General features: G+C 35.3%; 1 protein-coding gene across 1 annotated transcript; it reads left to right on the top strand.

The window, feature by feature from the left end:
- The first annotated feature begins 6,807 nt into the window (after positions 1-6,807).
- LOC131068477 (transcription factor MYB77) lies at positions 6,808-8,121 on the top strand. Its single transcript, XM_058003657.2, has one exon. It carries the CDS (start codon positions 6,948-6,950, stop codon positions 7,893-7,895), a length of 948 nt encoding a protein of 315 aa, XP_057859640.2. The 5' UTR covers positions 6,808-6,947; the 3' UTR covers positions 7,896-8,121.
- Positions 8,122-19,286: the final 11,165 nt, after the last annotated feature.

The raw sequence follows: 19,286 nt of genomic DNA, 5'->3' as shown, positions 1-19,286 counted from the left end.
ATGCATCCACCATCACATCCCTTTAATCCAAATTTTGAATGGATTGTTATCCTTCCTTCACCTCCCCATCTATTTTGTCTCCCTTGAAAAAAATCCTCTCACATAAAGAGCTATGGTGGTACCTCGTTGACATTTTGGAGACTCCCACTTAACATGCTTTCTACCAATATATATGAGCCTAACAACAATAAGCATGGTCCATAAAGAAATCATTTAACAAGGGATACATCCCTATAGAAATAAATGCTTGATTCCTTCATCCTTCTCCTTAACCCTAATTTACACTAATCTATCAAAATCTTAATCCTTCATTTAAAAGAATTAAAAAAAAAAAAGAAAGTCATCCTTTAGTAAAAACACTATTTGTGGTGCATTGGACAAGTACCATGATGAAAAACCAACAAACAAAGGGTTGCGGCTAAATTGGCTCCCAAATGGCATGTTACTCGTTGTTGATTCTGCCGATCACGATCAACGATCTGTAATTTTTGCAAAAATGAATAACACGCAGGTTTTTTTATCCGTACTGTGCCATTTTGGAGCAAGTGTAGCTGCAGCCCAAACAAAGCATCATGTCCAAATATTTCATTTGTTGGGACCCTATAGTTAAGGGCAAGCTACTTTCGTCCTATCTCCCTTATTCTACCTACCTCATCCTATCTACCCATCTATTATATATATGTACCTCTTTCATTATATGTAATCCACCCTCCCAATTTTGATCTTGATAAGGACATGAGCATCATAAGATTCCTCCTGTCATTGTAGTGGATGGCATGGATATTGATCTCATCAAGCTTAGTGTGTATGGTAACTTTCACAATTGAAATGGTTTAAAATGAATTTTGATGGAACATCTAGAAGTAAACTGAATTACTCTAGTGTCAAATGTATAATTCGACTTTGGGATGACTCAAGTGTGGATAGATTGACAGTGCCCTGCAAGAAGACAAAAAATAATGTTGCATGAGCTAAAGGCATTAATCCAAGGTTTATTATTTTGTATGGATGTCGAGGATGGAGATAAAATGTTGTTAATGCATTTAGAGCAGGGGCTATCATGAATTGGAAGCTCAATGCGGTGCTCCATGGGCGTTATGGTGCGACTCAAGTTTTTAAAAAATTTACGATGAATCACACATACTACAAGGCAAATATGGATGATGACGCACTAGCTAACGTGGTCGCTGACGGAGTAGAGATGGGTACGATCAAACCTGGAAGACTGCTTGGGACCATGTCATTTTTGTTTTTCGAATATGGGGTCATGTCAGTCATTCTCTAGTACAAGTTTAGGACTCTAGTTGGCCTAGAAGTTTACGACTTGAGTAGGCCTCTCATTTTGCAATCAAATGTAAATATTTTTATTATTAATATAATTACTGCAACCTTGGTTGTATCTTAGGAATAAAAAAATATCAAAGAACACATAAATTAAAATCAATTGGATTATATCAAGTTACATGATTTTGAAAACTATTAGTTTATTGAGTTAATAATGACATGTGCTCAACGTTATAATAAAGATAGAAGGGAGATACAAAATTAAATAGAAATATAATATTATTTAATTACAACTACACTATATAAAAGAAATATTTATTGTTCATGTTAGATAAGCATATATTAAGATTTCCATGGACTCTCTTGAAAATCATTATGATGATTACATGAGAAATTGCTAGAAAATCATAAACAAAAGTTGGCACATCAAACTAAAGTCATCATCCACTAGAATCCCTAAGAAAACATTTATGAGGGAATTCTATGAGGTCAATGATATAATCATATTACTAAGCAAACTAATAAGGAAAGATATAGCCAAGGAGTTCCAAACTTGGATGTGTTAAGATATTGCTAAGATCCTTCCTAGGAGAACATTTGTCTATGGGACACCTTAATCAATGATAATTATAATTATAAATAAAAACTGAGCAGTGTGGTCCAAAAAAAGACATTATGTATGACCTAGATTATCTAGTATATGCATTGGATAAAAGACAACAATTATCTAGACTCCAGACTATAGGTGTGATGGAAATGAGACAATAAAAAGGTCTATGAGTATTAACTACATCTAGAAACTAGGAAAGGTTCAAAATTATTTTTTAGAGTCAATAATGCATTTATTTTTAAAGGAGACAACCATTCAATCAATTGAAAAGAGCACTGAATTGCATCATCTACTTACATCAACAACTCGTAAGAGATTAGGGCATATTGTACACTTGCTCATGTCTTTAATCATTGCCTAAAAACTATAAAATTAGAATTAGGAGTTTACAAAAAGGAGAAGTTCCCCACTTAATAAACTCCCCAAAATGTTTGTCAAAATAGGTCTAGACTATGAGGTAAAACAATTCCTAGCATCTAGTAGTGCATAGTTCATTTCAACGAACATAGATCAAATCTATGAGACAAATTCATTTTTGAAGGTGTAATGATCAATTTTGTAGTTGTAGATTCAACCACAATATAAAACAAAACATCTAGTTTTTTGTTGGAGCTCATTAGTTTCAAATTTGGTTTGAAAGAAAAAATTTTGATCATTAAGTACAATCTTCAACAAAGACAAAGAGTCTATGATCCTCACATGATGTTAAGTCTTAAACCCTCTTTATTAATTTAAAAACCCATGTTTGCATATCAATCAAAGAGTCTTTGAGCTTCACATGAAACTAAGTCTAAGTTATCCCTCTTTATTAATTTGAAAAATCATGTTTACATATCAACTACTATTTGTTGACACAAAAACTTCGTTTCAAGTCTAAAGTTTAATATTTTGTTATATGTAGTCAACCTTGGTGTAATGCAACCAAATTATGATAAGTTGCACACATTCAAATATATATATATACAAAACATCATATATTTATATACATTAATGGTTTGCACCTCCTATAATTCTATCAACTCATAACTTACTCTTTATTGTCATTTTTTCCCTTTATTCTCGTATATATATATATATATATATATATATATATATATATATATATATATATATATATATATATATATATATATATATATATATATATATATATATATATATATATAATTCATATTGTTCCATGTACATGTTTTCACACTATTCCATGCTTTTATCTCACTTTTCCCTCTATATAGTCTCTTTATGCCTTTTCATAATGTCTTTCTATCATATCCTTTCATAATGACACTTAATTATCTTATTTCTATGAATTTGTCTTTTCTTCTATACCATTTTACATTGCTATTTAAGTAGTATATAATAGATATATGGGTCTAGAAATGACCCAAATGACATATGTGGTGCCTCACAACCAACAATATCTCAACTTCTTAATCTAAAGTATTTACAGTTTCATTTCTACAACATTTTTATATTGAGGAGAATCAATAGCCCTGTGACCAACCCTAAATAATTTTGATGATTCAAACTAAAAATGAGTAAACTATTATAAAATTGAAACAACTACTTCTGGATTAGATTTTTAGTTTTTAGCATCAATGATTAAAAAGATACATAAGTGTGATTTGAAACTTTGATGCTAAAAAGCAATACACAATTGCTTCTAGATTAAATTGTGTGATGCTAAAAAATAATACACAATTGCTTCTAGATTAAATTGTGTGATGCTAAAAAATAACATGCAATTGCTTCTAGATTAGATTGTGTGTTGGTTTTTAGCATCAATGTCTTGGATCACACTCATGTATGATTTGAGATGTTGATGCTAAAAACCAACACACAATCTAATCCAGAGTGTGATCTGAAACATTGATGATAAAAAACAACACACAATCTAATCCAGAGTGTGATCTGAAACATTGATGATAAAAAACAACACACAATCTAATCCAGAGTGTGATCTGAAACATTGATGCTAAAATCTAACGCATAATCTAATCCATAAACAATTGTACTAGTTTCATGAATTGTGAAAAATTGATGTCTTTACTTTACTATAAACTCTTAACACGTGGAAAACACCCAAAGAGGAATGAGCTAACAGGGTTTGTCTTCTTTGCAAGTTTGGATCAGTCAAAACAGAATGGCATTACATCATGGATTGCCCAACTTTTGATGACATTTGGAGCAAATATACGTATATCCTAAAATTTGAGTCTCTAATACTTTGTTCAAAGAAGAACAGATAGTTCAAATGACAGATTACTTGGTCAAAATTCATAGCAAAAGAAACCTAATCGGAAAGGATTAGTGGACGCTCTTGGGTTGCTTCCCAAGTTGGTGGTCGATTGGTTCTTTAGAGATCATTGTGTTGTCCTCGGTTTTGATCCCATAGATTACCTAGTCTCATAGACATCATTAAAATCAATTAATTTGATCAAATTTCCACAATACATAACCAAATCAGTAAGTTGTTTTTGGATTTGATTGTGTGTATCTTTTTTGCATCAACGTTTTGGATCACACTCTGTGATCCATCATCAGGATGAAAGAGAGTGTCAATAGTGTGGTCTTTCTTCTTACCCTTCCTCCTTTATTTCTCTTTTTATCTTTTTTCCTTTGCTTTTTCTTATCTTTTTCACTTTTCTTTCTTTTGTCAGTTTTTGGCTTAGCTCTAGTTTTAGGTTTCGTACAGACACACACACACACACACACACACACACACACACACACACACACACACACACACACACATATATAGACATACACATACACATACATATACATATACATATACACATATACATATACATATGTATATATATATGTGTGTGTGTGTGTGTGTGTGCGCGCACACACACACACACACACACACACACACACACACACACACACACACACACACACACACACATATATATATATATATATATATATATATATATATATATATATATATATATATCTGTGTGTGGGTGTCTACACACACACACACACACATATCGGATATTCTTTTTGTATTGTTTCCTTGTTCTTTGTCCTTCTTATATTTCTATTAATACAAGAAGTTACACACACACACACACACACACACACACACACACACACACACACACATATATATATAAATTTTATATTTGTTTTTTATTTTATTTTATTGATTTATTATTTTTTTAGCTTTCTTTTGTCTTTGTCTTTATTTATACATACATACACGTACACATACACATACACACATACATACACACACATATATATACATATACATACATAAATACATATATACATGTATATACATATATACATGTATATACATATATACATGTATATACATATATACATGTATATATACATATATACATGCATATATGTATAATTTTTATATTTATTTTTTATTTTATTTTCTTTTCTTTTTTTTAGCTTTCTTTTGTCTTTTTGTCTTTCTTCGTTTTTAGTCTCTTTTAAGTTTCTTTGGCATTATTATTTTTTGCATTTTTTCAACTTAGTTTTATAATATTTTCCTTTCCTTCTTTTTCTTTAAGTTTTTGTATGCTTTCCTCCTCGTTCTTTGTGCATCCTCTCAAAACCTCCCCCTTCAATTATCCCTTAAGTGAGACTGTCTGCAATTTACTTTTACATCTCTTAACACTCTCTTTCATCCTGATGATGGATCAAAGAGTATGATCTGAAACGTTAATGCAAAAAAGATACACACAATCAAATCCAGAAACAACTTACTGAATCATTAAAATCTTCATTCATTCATTCACCATCACTTAAATTACCCTACATTAACACAACTTCCAAAATAAAATTTGAACCTATAACCATTCTCTATATATTTAAATAAATCAACCACCCTCATAGCCTAAACAAAGCCGAAATTACTTAAACTACTCCACCCTAAACAAATTGAAACCTTTGTCTCTTTCTACCAACAAAGTTTCGACATTAAAAGAAAAAGGTACCAAAAAAATAAAACAAGTTTCCTTTTGGAGTGTAGGGATAGCAAAATAATTGGCTTATTGGAATCCTAGTTTCCAACAAATCCGCGATTCTAAGTCGCTGGTTATCCTCGCCGCGTTATAGGAGAAAAAAACAATAATCATGCCTCTTTTTAAAAAAAATAAAAAATAAAAAATTTATTTAAAAAAAATAAAAATACTATATTATGTTTTGAAACGACAAACGAAACGATTAGAGCATAAAAGCGACAAAAGACAGTTTGCTATGGAATTTTACTTTGGAAAAGTAAGGACCGTGCATTCATATTTCATATTTTGGTGGGGCCCGCCGAGCCAAGCCGCTAAACCCAATTATTTGCCCCAAATGATTACAAGCCGCATATGTAGACTTCCGCGCCCAAAAGCCAGGTCGGTTAGCCCACCTCCCTCTCATGTGACCGTGACGTTTACTAAAATTACACGACTATTCTCCATTCTTATCCGAATAAACAACCCTCTCCTCGGCCTCCACGTGGCATATGTGTGGCGGCAAATCAACGGCCGCAACGACAGTTTAACGGCAGCCGTTAAACAATGGGACCATGCGGCGCGTGGGTAATTAACGGACGCCGTTAATTGGAATTTCCTGGCTGGCGAGGCCCAATCGTACGGAACGGCGTGTGGAGAGTCTGACGGTTTATAATAACCTGTCGCTTTCGCCAGCTCAGCAGAAATCAAGTGAAAACATTTTTTGGGCAGGTGAGACGTCGATCGGGGGATTCCCCCCCTGCGGTTCGGTCAAATTCGGCGCGCCGTGGAGGCCAGCCTGGCCCGGTCAATTTCGAGGCCTGGAAGGACACGTGTACTGCGCCACAGCTGCAAAGCGGAGCCCCACAACTACCGGCCCAGCCGGTGGCATGGACAGGTGGCGCCGGTCCCCGAATTCGACTCAATAAGTCCATTGTGCCCCCCCTCTCTGTGCAACAGAGAGAAAAAAACAGAGGATCTTCTGCCTCTCTGGTGTCTTGGTGGATCATTGTTATAAACCCTAAAAAAAATTGTTTCTTCTGGTTTTAGCTCCAGGATGTATTAGGTTGAGGTTTTTTTCAATGGCGTCGCTGAGAAATAGTGAAGAGATTGATAGAATTAAAGGGCCGTGGAGCCCTGAAGAAGATGCAGCATTACAGCGGTATGTGCAGAAATACGGGCCGAGGAACTGGTCGCTTATAAGTAAGGCCATTCCAGGGAGATCAGGGAAGTCCTGTAGGCTGCGGTGGTGCAACCAGCTGAGTCCTCAGGTAGAGCACCAACCTTTTACTCCTGAAGAGGACGCCACCATTATAAGAGCTCATGCGCAGCACGGCAACAAATGGGCCACTATTGCGAGAATGTTATCAGGGCGCACCGACAATGCGATTAAAAATCACTGGAATTCCACTCTGCGGAGGCGCTGCGCAGAGGGTGCTGTGGTTAGCTCGGAGGAAGATGGCGATCGAAAGCGTTGCCTGGAAGATGAGGATTCTGGACAGGGAAATAAGATGAAGAAGCCTTGTTCGCCCCCTGGATCCGATTCCACTGTCTACAGACCTCTGCCGCGCCTCGCAACAGTCAATAATAGTGTCACCGATTTAAATAAGGCCTGCGATCCGCCAACCTTTCTCAGCCTTTCACCTCCCGGCACAGATAGCCCATCAAAACCCCCTTCGCCATCGACCTCGCTCTCAATCGTTCCCCCCTGTCATGTGACCGTGGGCTCACCTGCTCCTTCCGGCTACATTAAGGCTCAAGAGGCCATGGAATGGATAAGCTCTGCGATCAATAACGCGCTGTCGCAGACGCTGGCTCCTATTCTGAGCCCCCGGTCACATGTAAATCCTACGGAGTTTCTGGCTGTAATGCAGGAGATGGTTGCAGAGGAGGTGCATAGTTATATGGCCGCATTAAAGCAGCAGCGCTTAAATAATGCTCCTTTTGCTGCAAATCCCCCTTCAAATTGTGCTGCGGCGTCTTCTCTTTTCAATGTCAAGCGAACCGCCGCGATAGGCAGACTTGAGTAGCAAAGCAGCAAGCAATAATAATGGTAATACAACTGCAAATGCAATCTTTCTGTGTATGTTTTTTGCCCCTTTTTTACAGGAAGCGCAGTGTTAAGGCAAGTGTAGATTTTTAAGACGAAACGTAACTGAGATTATATTTCCTGCCTTCCTCTGAACAAAAGTGATTAATACCCTAATAAATCGAAAGCAGCACCTTCATTATTAATCATGAAGTTATTTATCCTCACTCTTTAAAATCTGCAGTGATAATTTTCTGTTCTTTTACGAGTATTTGAAGTATGCTACTGTATCAAATTAAGCTTTTAAAATATTTTCAGGATCCCATGGAGTGGGGGCCGCTGCAGTTGCTTTTTTTTTTTTTTTTTCTCATGGTAAACAGCTTTATAAATAAAAAATGTATTAAATAGGAGGAGACTGTTGCAGATCCTGCTGCTTGAATCGGTGCTGGACAGAGACATTGTAGTTTTCATTCTATTTTCTTTTTCTTCTCCTTTTTCCAAATTCTCCTCGTTTTCTTTAAGCAAAGCCCAATAGGAAATGAAAAGGCTGAATGAATTCAGTATTTCCCGTACAGAATAGTCATTAAAGAACAGCATGGATATATAGTACAGAAAAGCAAAAGAGTCATGGATTCTGTAATCGAAACCCCCATCAAAATCTAACAGAAAACTAAATAACATTATGTATTGAAGCATTCCTCTACAGTGGGATTGCAGGGTACTTTATTATGATTACTTTTTTAGGGTATTGATGCACAGCTTCTTAACCTGTATTGCCTTCTTTATTGAAACACAATGATGGTGGCAGGCCATGTTATGAAATGCAGAGGCACTTTCCAAATGATGTTTTGGGCAGAACATTACTCACCACTTCTGACATCTGGTTACAGAGTAATTGCTGTTTTCTCCAAGGCAAATATATGTGCAGTAATTAACAGATATTTTAAAAATATTGTAATTAGAAACAAGATTTTGATGCTTTTTAGCTGATGGGTCAGGGTCCTAAATTTGATGACTGTATGGTTTTGTTTAGGATTTTTTTTTTTTTCATAAATTGAATCAAAACAAGAATAATTATAGAGGATTGGGTAATTAGGTGGGGAAGAAAATAGATGAGATCAAAGAATTATCAACAGTTTCATATAATTCAGGAAAAAGGCTTATAAGTCGTTTTTCAAAAAAATCCTAAATTTTATTCGAATAATTGAGTCTTAAAATTATTCAGGAGGAACGAACTGTAATAATGGCAGATTACCTGGTCAAAATTTACAGCAGAAGGAACTTGATCAGCAAGGATTAATGATCACTCAATGTTTGCTTTTGGGTTTTGTTGATTGGTTCTTTTACTGTCATTGTGTTGTTTTCAGCGTTGGGTTCCATAGACCTTTATGTCATTAAATTTTTTCTTTAGGGCGAAGAATTTTCTTGGGAATGCATACAAGCCTTTTTTGTTATTGAGAAGGAAATATTTGTCCTCTTTATGTCATTTTATTTAAATATTTGATAATTTAATCAAATAATTAAAAATCATATTTATATAAGAAAGTAATAAATAGTTAATGGTTGTTTTATGTTTAAAAATAATCTCCTTGTATTCTTACTACCAATTCAGATGTCATTAAATTATTAATAATAAATTTTCGGATAGTGGATGTTTCATGTCTTAAGGTAGTTAGAGGAGTTTGACAATAAGGAAGAATAATGGAGAAGACAAGTAGTTGAGCATGTTTATATAGTTGTGAGGGTATATGTCTTAGTCTGGTCCATAAATAAAACATATTATTATAATTGTTTAAAAATTAAAATATCAATTCATATACAAGTATCAATCTTAATTTAACATAGCATATGTCATTGATGTTTAATGCATACATCTATTCATTTCATAAAAAATACAAACAATAGTAGTCAAATTATTACTATTTAAATATTAAAATATCAATACATATATCAATTCAAATCATAGTTTAACATAACATATATCTTTCAAAATGTGTGCAAGTGCTTGTCTCATTAAAAAATAGAAACAATAAGAATAGTCAAAATCTAACTTCATAGAGGACAAAAGTCAATCTAATTTATTACAAATAAGTAGTACATACTAAATTATTATGCTATTATAATAGAATATTGTTTATTTGTCCTTACATTTGATGTTTTGACATTATGAAATCTTGAAACTCTAGGTGAAACACATAAAACATGGTTGTAATACTAACATATCTATTAAAAAATTATTTAAAATAACTTGAGATATCCTTTTTGAAGCTCTTTATTTTTATCAATTTGTTCTAAATAAGTGAAAAGAGTGCTACAAAATTAACTTTTAACATATTTTAGATAATACAAGAAAAATATATGCTAGTCCCAACATAATTTTAATATAAGTAATATTTACAAATTTTAGATAAATAATTTTTTTAAATATAATTAAGATGAGACTTATTTTTGTCCATCCCTCACTTTCACACACATATATAACCTTGCTAGCCCAACCTCTCTTAACCTCTCTTTCAAGGAGAGTAATAATAGACCCAACATAACATAATGTTTCGACTTTTGCAACAACCTATATATATATATATATATAGAGAGAGAGAGAGAGAGAGAGAGAGAGACATATATATATATATATATATAGAGAGAGAGAGAGAGAGAGAGAGAGAGAGAGAGAGAGATCATGTTATAGTATTATATTATACTAAATTATAATATTTTATTTATATAATGTTTGGTTAAAATCATATATAATTTTAGGGTTAGGGTTATGGTTGTAATTAACATATCTTTTTTGAGAAAAGTCTATGTTAAGTGTAAGCTTAGACCAGTTATCTTACAATGTGCTACACATTGTGGCTTGAAACTCGTATCCAAATATTAAAATATATATTTTTTAATTTTATTAAGGGAAGAATTTTTGTACATTTTCTTTAATTTATAAAAATTAGAGCAACAAGTAAAGAAGCTCTCGATTATAATTGGGATCTAATTCTTTGCTAGATTTAGCATATCATCTATGATCACCTGGAAATTTTTTTATGTTAGAGCTTCAACTTTTATTGCAAATTGTTTTGTTTTGTTTCTTACGTTTTCTATTAAGATTCTTTATATTATTTTTTATTATCTTGATGCAAATATTGTTCTATATTCTTCATTTATTAAATATTAAATTGATATGTATAATTTAAGATTAAGAATTTTTTTATTACACTTCAAAACTATTTAGTTTTAATCGAATTAAATTGTTTTATCTTATAAAATAATTAGTATAAATAAATGATGATTTTTTAATAAATGTTGTTGAGACACTTTGATTTTGGTATTGTTTTTATTTGTATGTATTCTAAGTTTCTTATGAGGAAATACAAAAATGAGTGCATTTCATTTGGGCATTTGATCAAATAAGTGATAAGGGTGCTTTAGGCTTGTGCTTTAATGAAATCCTTGAGGTTATATCATTTCAAAAAAGTTGTGGATGTCTATTTGTCTCTTTTGAGCTTAACATTCTCTTTAAGTTTTTGACAAGGAAATACCAAAATATAATCCTTTGAATTTAGGCATTGATCAAATAAGTGATAATAATGCCTTGGTGTTTGTGTTTTAATGAAATCTTTGAGCTTATTAATTCAAAAAGAAGCAGTTGTTTATTTTTCTCTTTTCTGAGCTTCAACATCCTCTTTAGACCTTTAAACCAGGTTTGTGTAATAAATTCGCTATCAAATAGAATCAAATTAATCAAATTAGTAATGCAATTTAAACAATCAAGATCCACTAATTATTCATCTGGCTTGTCACGCTTGCATATGATAGTGTGTCATAGGGAAATCTACCATCAATCAATCAGATTTAGCGAGTCAACCACCAAAACTCAAATCTAATTAAGAAATTTGTAAACAACAATAAGAAATTTTGCAAATCAACAATTGAGTAATGAAATCAATCAAATAAAACTCATACAATCAATCAATCAAATTTGGCAAGTCAACCACCAAAACTCAAATCTAATTAAGAAATTTGTGAAAAACAATAAGAAATTATGCAAATCAATCGCTGCTTGCACAAAAGCTCCTATTGCTCTCCCCTTCCTTGCGTAATGTTGGCTCTTAGAGTAACCTGCAATATGATAACACAAGAATTCGAAGATAGTGGTGGTTGATGAAAAAGGGAGATTGATGAAAAATTTATAAAAGATTGGAGAGAATTGATTGAGAGGTGGAACTAAAGTGAGCTAAAAAGTTGATTGATAGTTAGAGAGGTGATTGAAGAAGTTAACTGAATTAATAGAATTAATTAATTAGTTAGAAAAACTAGAACTCAGAGGTGAGTGTTAGCTAGAAATTGGCATGTGCAATAGGAATTTTAGCATGAGATTTTGTTTTTGATAGATAAAGGCCATTGGCCGAATAATTTTATTATTTTTCAAGAAAATTTACAAAAAAATTACAACCGATTTAGTGTGGACACCGGTAGGAAAGAATCAGGCAAAGAAAACCTCCGGTCTTGCCCAAGGAATAAAATTCCTGGAATTATGCTGATAAATTACATTAAGTGGCCTGATGTCATTACAAAGCTATACAGTTGATATTTCCTTTCAATTACATCAATCCTTTTTAGACTATGGTATCTACAGTTTCACTGAGAAGACATTGCCATATCCTGATATAAGTGGGAGCTAGTAGAGTGGAGGAAAGAGTTCTTAGTTAAGTTGGGGTCGATTACTTCCCTCAGGAGCCCAAGATCCTGAACAACTAATTTGCCAAAACAAACCACAATCTTTCTTCTGCAAACCGTTAGTCTTACATCGATAAAGAAATTAAGGCATTCATAACCAAAACTATTAATTTTCACAATCTTATCTAAAAAGGTTCTATGCTTAAATAAATTATCCATAGCTTGAAGCTGAACTGCAAGACACATGCTTAGTTAGCTTAGATTGACCTTTCCCTTCCCAATATTGAACAAAGAAGTTAGCTTAGTTTCGCATGTCGCTTCACCAACTTTAATTCTTAATACTGATAGGGATTTCCTTCCCTTTTTCTTCTGGGTTTTAGCACAGTCAAGGGAATCCAGACCAACCATAGTTTCAGCTATACCTAGGGTCTCATCCTGGGGACGAAAAATCATCCCTATCCAAATCAACCATCATCTCCTCAATCACCTCCACCTTCACTGAGTTGAATTCAAGAATTTTAGCTAGTGTTAATCGTTTTTGCAGGGCAAGTTCTTCTTCATCTGCAATTTCATCTATGAATTTTTCCAGTACGTCATTAACCACCTCATTGCCAATATATTCCAGAATCATTTTGTTTTCCATTTGTATCCTATCTTGAAGCATCTACTCATTTTCAAAATTGTAATCCCCCAAGGCAGGGTTGGAGGGGGCAGATTCCACAGAGGCCCCAGATGGCGAATTCTCCTTTAGGATAACATTTTCCCCTCGAGGTCCAAGGAGAACCGACTTAGGGGAATGAGTAGTGGAGTTCTTCAGAAGATTGTGACTTCCCAAATTTGTTGCAGATTTATTTGGAGTCTCCTGAGCAGTGCAAGTATCCTTGGGGGGAGCATCAGTTTTCATGGTATCTGAGTATGGGATAAAAGGATGATCCATTAAATTTATGGGGGGTGAAAGTGGGGTGGTGGGTTTGGGAAAATTTGTCTCCAGTTGGTTGGATTGGGAGATTGTCTAGAGGAAATTGGGCAAAGACTGGATGGGAGATCAAGTAGGTTCAACAAGAGAGGGAGATGAAAAATGGGGAGAAGGTAGAGATGGGGGAGTAATGGCGGGGGGGGGGGGGGGGGGTGGAGCTTGGGTTGGAAAAGCAAGCTCTGTAGGGTTAAGGGGTGGCAAGGCATATTTAACAATTTCACCTTCCTTAATATCTGGGTTGGGGAGATCATTTTTAGCCTCCGGAATATCAGGAGGGGAGGCCTTATCCCCCAAGATATCATCTATGATGAACCCCCCAGCATTGGGGTTGAAATTAATAGCAATTTTACATGTCTGAGGGGGAAAGCTTCCTCCATCCACAATTGGGGTGTCCTGAATTTCAGGGTACAAAAAATTAACTTCTCTTGCCTCTACTTTACCTCTAAAGATTTCAGGATTAATTGTATATATTGAGTTATTTGTAATTAACTTGATGGATTTCAATGTTTGTACAATAAATTTCAAATTAACTAAGATCTTTACATTTGACGAATCTAAATAATTTTCCTCCATACCCTCAAAACCCCCCAAAAGATCACCAATTTTCTCCAGATTGTGGTCGTGGATTAATTCCACTGGAAGGTTTGGCAAGATTACCCATCTAGGCATGGCTTCATTTTTAAAATCTTTTGCAGAAAAATCAGGTTTCCACTTGAAAAACTTAAAATAGTAGCCCTTAAAAAACCTAGGCTTACCATGTAACAATTGATTTTTAAGTTCGACATAGATGCAACAAATAAAAAGAAAATCCTCTTCCAGGGAAGTGATACTTACCTTGCAGCTGAAGGAGTCTTTTAGCCACTGAATGATGCTTTCAATAAGTGCTCCAAAGCCACACCATTTGCCAAAGAGGCCTTTGTTTCTGCATTTGTTCCATGAGCCGTTTGTGTAGTGATTGCCAATTATAAGCGTGTGATGTTCTACAACTTGGTTGGGACCGAATTCTGAACTTGGTGGACTAGAGGGAAGTTCCAAGGTATTAATTATTCCTTGGGTCAATAGGCTCGAATTGTGGGCCTTGACTGCATGAAGTCGAGGGGGGGGGGCAGGGAAGGATTCGAAGGCAGGAAATGCGGAGGCGTAGAGGAAGAAACCCACGGGCTAGAGCCTAATTTCACACAATTTGCACCTGTGGCAAAGCGAGGGGTAGAATTTGTTATGGGAAGGATCCACAAACATTTTTTATTCGCCAAACCCCTAGGGCCAGAGGGCAAGGATTTCCCGTTGCGCTTTCGTGATGACCGCCAACCAGCCCCTATCAAAAACCTCCCAATATTTAACTTGAAGGTGGGATTAAGGATCACTTGTCCCCACGACCATCTAGCAGCTCTAGCGGCAAATGCAGAGCCAGAAAAAGTTTTATTCGCATGATTGTGCATTGTCGAGATGGATGGGAGAAACCTTGGAGCCCTAGTGGGATTCAAACCATAAATTGTAGCATTGGAACAACATCAAATGCATTTGATTATGCCCCTAAAATGTCTTAGTCATTGGAACAACATCAATGTTTTAGGTGTCTATCGATGGGAGAAACCTTGGAGCTTTGGAACAACGTTGTTTCAAAGAAAATAAAAAATTTCCCGCCTTGATGACAGTAGGGTGTAATTATGCCCCCTCAGAAAATTGGTCGAAAATTTTGGAAATTGAGAACAATTTAACGATAATGTGCTCACGATTGATAGTTTCAAATTTTGTGAATTTTCAAGCTCGTTTGATGACCTATGAGTGCTTCAAAGTTCAAGGGGACTATGATTGTTTTGGAGGGGAAAACCCTAATTTTTGGCTATAAATAGGAAATTCTATGTTCATTTCTCTCATTTGCATTCATTGAGTTCAGAGCCTCTAGAGCAATTTAAGAGCATTTAACAAGCATTTTGAGTGCGATGGCAGGCATTGGAGCACACCGTCACCTATCATAGAGAGTTAGATCATATCAGTGCCCAACTGGTACAGGCGACATGGTAAGTGTGTCGAATTTTTTTGTCAAATTTTGCCCGATTTCAAGCTTTTTTAGAGTTTTCCAAAATTTTCAAAAGTTAAGCATTTCACAATCGTGCTTCAAAATTTTTGCATACGTTCTAAGTTTTTCGTAAAAGTGTATAGGATGCCATAAGCATTAAAGATCTGGCATAAGACTGATATTTTTTGCATGAGTAATAAGAATGTTGCATAACTGATAACAATGTCACACTAGTGTTAAACTTCTCGCATTTGTTAAATGATTTTTGTATTTGTTGAGTTTGAAAAAATATGCTTTGGTTTTCTTAGGATTGATCACATATTTTGATGTTTCGAATAATGATATGATGTTTGGTTCTTATAGGAGATCGTGGATGTTATTGATACACACTAGAATAGGCCTAGTGGTTTGACATTATGGGATCAGTTGATTGCTAGTGATATAGCTTTGTTCCGTCAGGTTGGTTTGTATCACATTTTATATCTCCCTGAGGTTATGACCAATAGGGGTCTGATCACTGCTCTGGTCAAGAGATGGCATTCTGAGACATGCACTTCCACTTGCCAATTGGTGAGGATTTAGTTACATTAGAGGATGTGTGGAGGATTCTGCACATACCTATTCATGGTGAGGGGGTGGTCTATGATCATAGGACATGTATCGCTATCCTATGCGAGTTCTATGAGTGTGTTGAGAAAAATATAGGTCTTGAGGGGCTATATGAGATTGGATGGGATCATCTGAGTCGGGATTATGATAATTTGATGATATTCACGTGCAGTCTCATTGCCAGGTTACTAGTGCCTGATCGGAGATGTCATGGCTTTCTTGTGGGCTGGGGGAGGGTACTTGCAAGTATGATCATAGAGAGGAAAATTTATGCTTGGGGACCCTGTATATTGGCTCTGTTGTATTATCAAATGCATACAATTATTTATCTCAATTACAGATCCATCAATTGTGGCATCACACTCTTATAGGTCTTGGCTTAGGAGCATATTGTTATTTTTCGGCCAGCGGTACATGTTCAGCTACAGGAAGAGGAGCCCAATGCATTCAAGTATACAGGTGCAATTATGCATAAAGGGATGGGGAACACTTTGTATAGGAGGCACACTATTGATGTTCTACAATATTTCACATGGAGACCCTACTTGGATTGCCCCGATTTGGTTGATGATGCACAAACCTACCCTATTATCGACAGTAAAGATATTTGATCAGGAGGATGGTGCAGACACAAATGATTGTCGATGTGCATCTCCCTGGATGAGTGTTACGACAGTTTGGAGAGATCCAAGGTATTCTCGATGTCACTCCATATTTTTCTTGATCGACACAAGAGGTATTTGATTGGGGGCTCACATTAGTCTTGATGTGGCATTTGCAAAGTTTGACATGTTGAGACCAGTTCAATGGGGTTGAGGTGCAAGTGTCATTGATCTAGACACTACTCTACAATATGATGTATGGTGGGCTAGTCATCGTCCTATGCCATTGACGGATCCTATAGTACCGATCACAACATAGATGGGTCAGCGAACGAGGAGATGAGGAGGGAATAGAGGAGGTGATGATGGAGGGGATGCAGGGGATTATGGAGGAGATGATGGGGGAGGTGGACTGAGGAGACTGGTATCCCTTGCTACTACAACAAATAGACAAGAGGAGGGAGGTGATATAGAGGTTGACATCGATGGAGATACAAAGTCAATCGGTGATGATGATAATTCTTCCTCAGGATCATCTAGCTCAGAGGGCACAAAGCAGAGTAGTGATGATACTGACATGCCTGAGCTAGAGGATGTGGCTATAGGGTAGGATGTTACATAGATTGGGGATCCTCAAGTAGTTAGGACCCAAATTTAGTGCCTACATGATGCATTAGCCATAGAGCAGTGACACAGGGGAGAGGATCGGGCTCGATTCCACTAGGAGAAGGATTCCTAGATACAAGAGTGTGATGCATTGATAGCCAAGAGGGATCGATTGTGGATAGAGCGAGATGATTCAATTCATCGAGCACAACTGGTTCATAATGCCTATGACCAACATTTTGCTCCTGGTTTCGATATACACACATAGTCTAATAGGATTTTTCATGCTGCACACGAGGTTATGTATTATCGTCAGCACTATGAGGTCATTGCTCTTATGGGACAACAAGTACCTAGTTATCAGGCATACAGGTTTGGGAGTAGATTTGGTAGATCCATGAGTCAAGATACGAGTAGTGGGGGTGTGATGGGACCACCTCATCCACCATCGATTCATCCCGAGGCAGGACCTAGTGGACTGGCTCTAAATAGGGGTAATGTTAGTTGACATTAGATATACACTTTATTGAGCCTTCAGGCCTTATATTTATTATATTCTAACACATTTTTGAGATATTTATGAGATGCGATTTTGGCGATGGTCTATATGCATGTGTTATGTGTTTCTTATATGCACGTGATTAATGATGATCTTACTTATGCATTTTCTAGATTCTTTATATGACGTGATGTTTCTATTATGATGCTATAATGTTATGATTCTATATGCAATCTTATGCTAATTCTATATGTGGAATGCAATGTAAAAATTAATAAACTAATGGATGCATGAATATAATGATTTTTTGACGTATTTTAATAAAATGCAATGATGCCTAATAAAATACAACCTAATGGAATTATTAAATTGTTTTGGTGTGTCAGAATACTTCTTTATTTCATGACCCGATGCTTTTTTAGAATAAATGTTAGTAAGTTAGTAGAGTAAAAAGAGATGATGAAAGAAAAAGATGAAATGATGAAAACATGTACCAAAACGAATTCTTGTGCCTTTATTTATGCGCAACATTATCATCCTTGAGCCTTATTTATGTAACAATGGATCTTTGTACACCAGGATATGAAAAATCAAGGTGCAAATGATATCCCATTGTAGAAAACAAACACTTTGCAGACAAGGAGTGAACCCCTCCATTTTGGATATAGCACAAAGGGTTGAGGTTTGTGTGATAGTCACAAGCATAACTATCCTTGACTTTGATTTTTGCATAAGATACTTGCCAAATGAACGTGTTAACATTGACACCCAAAGTACCATTGTCCCAAAACTTCATCAGTTCACACCACAAACAACAAACAAAGAAAAAGATCATGAACCATCTCGACACCTCTAGTCACTTGTGGACATCCTCGAGTAGCATAAGAACATGACATGTCAACAACCGATAAAGATAAAGACCAACTAGAACAAAATCCAGTAGTCATACTGATCCGTGTCTTCATTTTTCTTGATGTGATGATTGATAAGAATGTTTGGTTTCAGAGAACGAATACCTCATATAAGACTGATCTCTCTGGTTTTGAGCGTACCCTTCCCTGTATAAGACAAGCTGATCATGATTGATTGATAGGTTTGGATGATTTGATTGATAAGACAGTTGATCAGTTGATTGTAGATTATAATAAGATAGTTTGATCTTGTTGTAGCTTCGTGTGACATGTTTACTGGGTATTTTCTCAAGTGTTTGATCTCTAAGGGACATTTTATTGCAAGATTTTTGTACGACATTTTATGATTTTTTGAATTTTTTGTTGGATTTTTGAATTTTTTGAATTTTTATTTTTTTATAACAATGCAACTATATGATAATGCATCTAAATGATAATGTAACTGGATGCACCTTTTTTTTTTGGGAATTTTGTTAGGGGAATGCCCTTAGTTTATCA

Source organism: Cryptomeria japonica, chromosome 3 (assembly GCF_030272615.1).
Source record: "Cryptomeria japonica chromosome 3, Sugi_1.0, whole genome shotgun sequence".
In the NCBI taxonomy this organism is placed as follows: Eukaryota; Viridiplantae; Streptophyta; class Pinopsida; order Cupressales; family Cupressaceae; genus Cryptomeria; species Cryptomeria japonica.
This window is presented reverse-complemented; position numbering and strand designations above follow the sequence as displayed.

Coding starts and splice junctions, on each gene's coding strand:
- LOC131068477 (XM_058003657.2), top strand. CDS start 6,948: ATGGCGTCGCTGAGAAATAGTGAAGAGATTGATAGAATTAAAGGGCCG.